The sequence below is a fragment of the Mytilus edulis genome, chromosome 14, assembly GCF_963676685.1.
Source record: "Mytilus edulis chromosome 14, xbMytEdul2.2, whole genome shotgun sequence".
Classification (NCBI taxonomy): domain Eukaryota; kingdom Metazoa; phylum Mollusca; class Bivalvia; order Mytilida; family Mytilidae; genus Mytilus; species Mytilus edulis.
Window position 1 is genome coordinate 39,085,548 of NC_092357.1, and position 5,231 is coordinate 39,090,778.

At 32.8% G+C, this 5,231-nt stretch overlaps 1 protein-coding gene across 2 annotated transcripts; it reads left to right on the forward strand.

Moving 5' to 3' along the window:
* Positions 1–1,803: 1,803 nt before the first annotated feature.
* LOC139502745 (uncharacterized) lies at positions 1,804–4,474 on the forward strand. Of its 2 annotated transcripts, XM_071292312.1 has the most exons (3): positions 1,804–1,883; positions 2,934–3,048; positions 3,193–4,474. In XM_071292312.1, the coding sequence occupies exons 2-3, from the start codon at positions 2,955–2,957 to the stop codon at positions 4,365–4,367; spliced, it is 1,269 nt and encodes a 422-aa protein (XP_071148413.1). In that variant the 5' UTR covers positions 1,804–1,883; positions 2,934–2,954; the 3' UTR covers positions 4,368–4,474. The 2 variants fall into 2 exon arrangements, with proteins under 2 accessions (XP_071148413.1, XP_071148412.1); XM_071292311.1 differs by having other exon boundaries at positions 2,934–4,474.
* Positions 4,475–5,231: the final 757 nt, after the last annotated feature.

Below are 5,231 nucleotides of genomic sequence, written 5' to 3' on the forward strand. Positions count from 1 at the left end.
ACCGACAGACAAATTTATTGATTGGTTTTATCATTTGATTTAAATACATTTATTAAAACAGTTTACAGTTTACAAATCATTGATGAAAAATCTTTACGACACCGGCTGGGATAGCGCGAATTCAAAACGGCGCGAAACTTCAATTTGTTGGTATACCGCGACAAAAAGTATACAGTATTATGGCAAGATGAAAGAGTTTTAGATTGTATGTACTCTAAAAAGATTTAATAAAATTGCAATAAAAAGATTCAAGTATCGATGACCAAGTCGCAAACATCCTTCGTGTCAATACAAATACAAATGCATCCAGACAACCACCCGTTGGTTCACTGTAATAAAACATCAATAGGATTACGTACGGGGACATTGCCCGTAGGTAATATTGTCTATGACAGGAACATTTATTTTCACACCTTTTACATATAAGACTGTTTATTATACATAAGTTTAAACATATTTTATTGTCTAAATATACAATAGGATTGGATACAAGTTATAACAACTTAAGATAATCCTCTCCATATAAGTACAATATACAAAATTTCAAGATGACAGCAATTATATATTTCAGTACAATATGAAAAATATATACAATAGATATATTATGTTTAAACAGTATAACAGTTGGATACGAGTACATTTTAAGATACAGCAATATTATTCAAAAATAATCTTTTTGTATGGCGTATATAACTATGTACATTTCTGAAAAGGATTGTGTTTTGTTCAACAGTAATTTCGTCTGTTCCAAATAAAATATGCTCTATGGATATATCAGCTAAGTGTTGAATGTTTTTAAAGAGCTGATTTCTAAAGTTTATGTAGAGTGGACATCCTAAGAAAAAATTAATCGAATCTTCTAATGGACACCCACATTCACAACTTGGGTCATTTACTAAATTAACTCTGTATAAATCAGCTTTTAAAGGACTACATCTGTGTCGTAATTTTGTATGTTTACATGTACCATGCTTAGGGAAATAAGCTTTTTTAAAATTCATATGTCAATCATAGAGTTGAATGCCTCCGACAAAAAATATAAATTGTAAAACCAACAAATAATTAGTTGTCTTTGTCGCCGATTGTTATCGAAGTTTTCAAAAAACACTTTCACATAGAATGACCAACCGATGATTTTGACAATTCAAAACTTTTTCAATGAATTTCTTTTTCTTTTTTTTATCATTGATTAAACCAAGGAGGTTATATGACCTTCTAAATCAAACTGAAAAGCACGAATTACGTATCTGAAATAGTTGTTTTTATAATCAGCGATCCACGAATTTATGTACTCCACGAAACGTCTGTTTTTTCCCTATCCACGAAAATTAGTACCCACGAAAATAAATGAATCCACAGTATACAAGAGAGTCACATTTTTCTTTCAGCAGTAAATGCTAACATGTACTACCACAATACCCACTCGTCAGATAAAAAATCGTTAAATCATTACAAAAGCGGTGAATAATCGAATGGCGCTAAATGTAGATATTTACATCATATTTACAGTATGTATCAATTTAGCTGTGGAAAATATGTCACTCAAATTAAAAAGAAATGAAAAAACATGTAACATATGAACCCTAACATCACAGTTGTATCAATTGAAGTGTTCAATTTATGATGTGTAAAAAGACTATGTATTACACATGTATCATTTGACAAAAAAGGTGTTAGACACATCTTTCGTGAATTTACTATTACATAATTTTGATGAAAATAAAATTCGTGGACTATTTTTAATAAAACATATGTTTTATTACATAATGAGCTTGATTAGCAGAATATATAGATTGTATAAATAGACAAGTGATGGCAGAAACGATCGCAGAACTTTCCTTGTCTTTCAATAGATACCTACCTGCCTCCTAGTTAAAACTCAGGTAAGAAATTATTATTTTTCCTTATCAGCCTTAAGTATCCAACATAAAGTTGATGGGCGCAAATGTCGGCTAGAAATCAAATAGGTATTACTTTGGATTATGTCTTCAGAAAGAAAAATAATACAAAAACAAATTTTAATTCAAAACAACTTTTTAGAAAATGCCAAAAAAAAAAACCCGAAATAAAATACTGCTTTTTTCATTATCAGCCTTTAGTAATCAACCTAAATTTAATTGGCACAACTATCGTCGAGAAATCAAATAGGTATTACTTTGGAATATGTCTTCAAAAAGAAAATACAAAAAAATAATTTTAATTCAAACCAACGTTTTAGAAAATGCCGAAATAAAATACTGCTTTTTTCATTAACAGCCTTCAGTATTCAACATAAATTTAATGTTTTTAGAAAAAGCCAAAAAATAAAAGAAATAAAAATACAGCTTCTGCATTACATTTGTATCTTTAACATTCTGTTCAAATATATAGAGATATCCACTAAAAGGGACATACTATTTGCAGCATAAAGAAGACAGTTGATTAACTAAAAGCAATAAATATTCCAAAAAGAAAGTCAAGATTTTTAAATTTGATAGAATAAAATTCTTTTATGTCATATTTACCTTTTTTAGAAAATAATCCATACAATTAAATTTCAGTTTAATAATATCAAAATCGGTAATGATGTTAAATCTTTAACAATCATGTCTTCATTCAATTAATTAGAACGGTATATATCATACAAACGGCTATCACTCAAATTCACTATATAAGCTTTAAGGGGATACCCAACACTTTGACTAAAATATATTTAGCGGGTATAATTTTCATTCAGTAATAACAGTATATTTACTTTTCCTTTTGGCCAACAATTTAACATTTTAAGAAATTTAAACCACACAATTTAACGACGGGTATTTTCAACTTCCAACTGTGGTATTTTGAAGCCAATCTGAAAAGAGGCTTTTGCATTCATGCCACAATTCAATTTTGTATAGGGTTATATTGTATTCATTGTATGTCAGTTATAACGAATACTATTTATTTTTCAGGTTTCGTCGAATCTCAAAAACATGGCAACATTTTTCGTGCTTACAACTGTAGCCTTATTGGCTGGCGTGAACGCATATGGCATGAAAAAGATGATGGGAGGTATGGGCGGCAAAGGTGGCATGATGGACATGATGCCAATGAAGCCTATGATGCCAATGGAAATGATGGGCGGTATGGGCGGTAAAGGTGGCATGATGGACATGATGCCAATGAAGCCTGAGATGCCGATGGAAATGATGGGCGGTATGGGCGGCAAAGGTGGCATGATGGACATGATGCCAATGAAGCCTATGATGCCAATGGAAATGATGCCAATGAAGCCTGATATGCCAATGGAAATGATGGGCGGTATGGGCGGTAAAGGTGGCATGATGGACATGATGCCAATGAAGCCTGAGATGCCGATGGAAATGATGGGCGGTATGGGCGGTAAAGGTGGTATGATGGACATGATGCCAATGAAGCCTATGATGCCAATGGAAATGATGCCAATGAAGCCTGATATGCCAATGGAAATGATGGGCGGTATGGGCGGCAAAGGTGGCATGATGGAAATGATAAAAATGAAAGAAATGATGGACATGATGAAAATGAAAGAAATGATGGAGATGAAAGGGAAGATGGAAATGATGCCAAAAATGATGGAAATGATGCCAATGAAAATGATGGAAATGATGAAACCTGATATGCCAATGCCAATGGGAATGATGGACATGATGAAACCGGACATGCCAAAGCCAATGAAAATGAAAATGATGGAAATGATGAAACCTGACATGCCAATGCCAATGAAAATGAAAATGATGGAAATGATGAAACCTGATATGCCAATGCCAATGCCAATGGGTATGATGGACATGATGAAACCTGATATGCCAATGCCAATGCCAATGGGTATGATGGACATGATGAAACCTGATATGCCAATGCCAATGAAAATGAAAATGATGGAAATGATGAAACCTGATATGCCAATGCCAATGCCAATGGGTATGATGGACATGATGAAACCTGGTATGCCAATGCCAATGCCAATGGGTATGATGGACATGATGAAACCTGATATGCCAATGCCAATGAAAATGAAAATGATGGAAATGATGAAACCTGATATGCCAATGCCAATGCCAATGGGTATGATGGACATGATGAAACCTGATATGCCAATGCCAATGCCAATGGGTATGATGGACATGATGAAACCTGATATGCCAATGCCAATGAAAATGAAAATGATGGAAATGATGAAACCTGATATGCCAATGCCAATGAAAATGAAAATGATGGACATGATGAAACCTGATATGCCAATGCCAATGAAGATGAAAATGATGGACATTATGAAACCTGATATGCCAATGCCAATGGGAATGATGGGCATGATGAAGCCTGGTATGCCAATGCCAATGCCAATGAAGAAAGGAGTATATTAAACAAACGTTTTGCGTAGTACTGATGAATATTTACATATTATATAAATCTTAAACAGTTGTAGATAAATTCCAAATAAATGCACATCAAATTAAATATTCATATCCGATTTGTGTTTACTCTTGTCTTTATCGTTGTTATGAAAATTAAAAATAAATATTAAAGCTTTTTCGCCTGAGCAGATTAAATTCCACTAATTGGCACATTAACCTATTACGATTGTTTAGGTTGCTCTTTAAAATCTATAAACATCTTACATACAACCAACTCATCATAGATACCAGGATTAAAATTTTATATTCACGCCAGACGCGCGTTTCGTCTACAATAGACTCATCAGCGACACTTGAATCAAAGCATTTTAAACGGCCAAATAAAGTACGAAGTTGAAGAGCATTGAGGACCAAAAACAAGTGGGATGTTTAACACTCAAGGAGCTAAGCCCACCATTTAGTTATTGAACAAAAAATCCTGTAACATTTTTTGAGTATATCAGTTGTTATCGTTTTCTTTTCGTTAGTTGATTTGGTATCACGTTTGATTTCGTTTAATTTTTAATGGATATCATATTTTAAAATTTACTAAGGTGTCAGTAATATTTGTTATTATCTACCTAGTCAGTTTATCAAAGAAACGGTAAAAGATTTGGACAAGCTTTTGTTTTTGGCTTGTCAGAATTTGTCTTTCCTCTCACACGTTTTTTGTTCGCTACCCTTTAAATTATTTCTTTTTACACACTGATGCAGCGTAAAGCAGTCAACAATCAATCAACTTATCTTTTACTCTACTTAAAAAGGTATGTCAAAAATACAGAACTTCAAATCAAATTCAAATAGGAGAAGACCACAAACACTGACAAATTGAAA

Excerpts from the sequence above, each read along its gene's own strand:
- LOC139502745 (XM_071292311.1), top strand. The coding sequence starts at position 2,955 with ATGGCAACATTTTTCGTGCTTACAACTGTAGCCTTATTGGCTGGCGTG.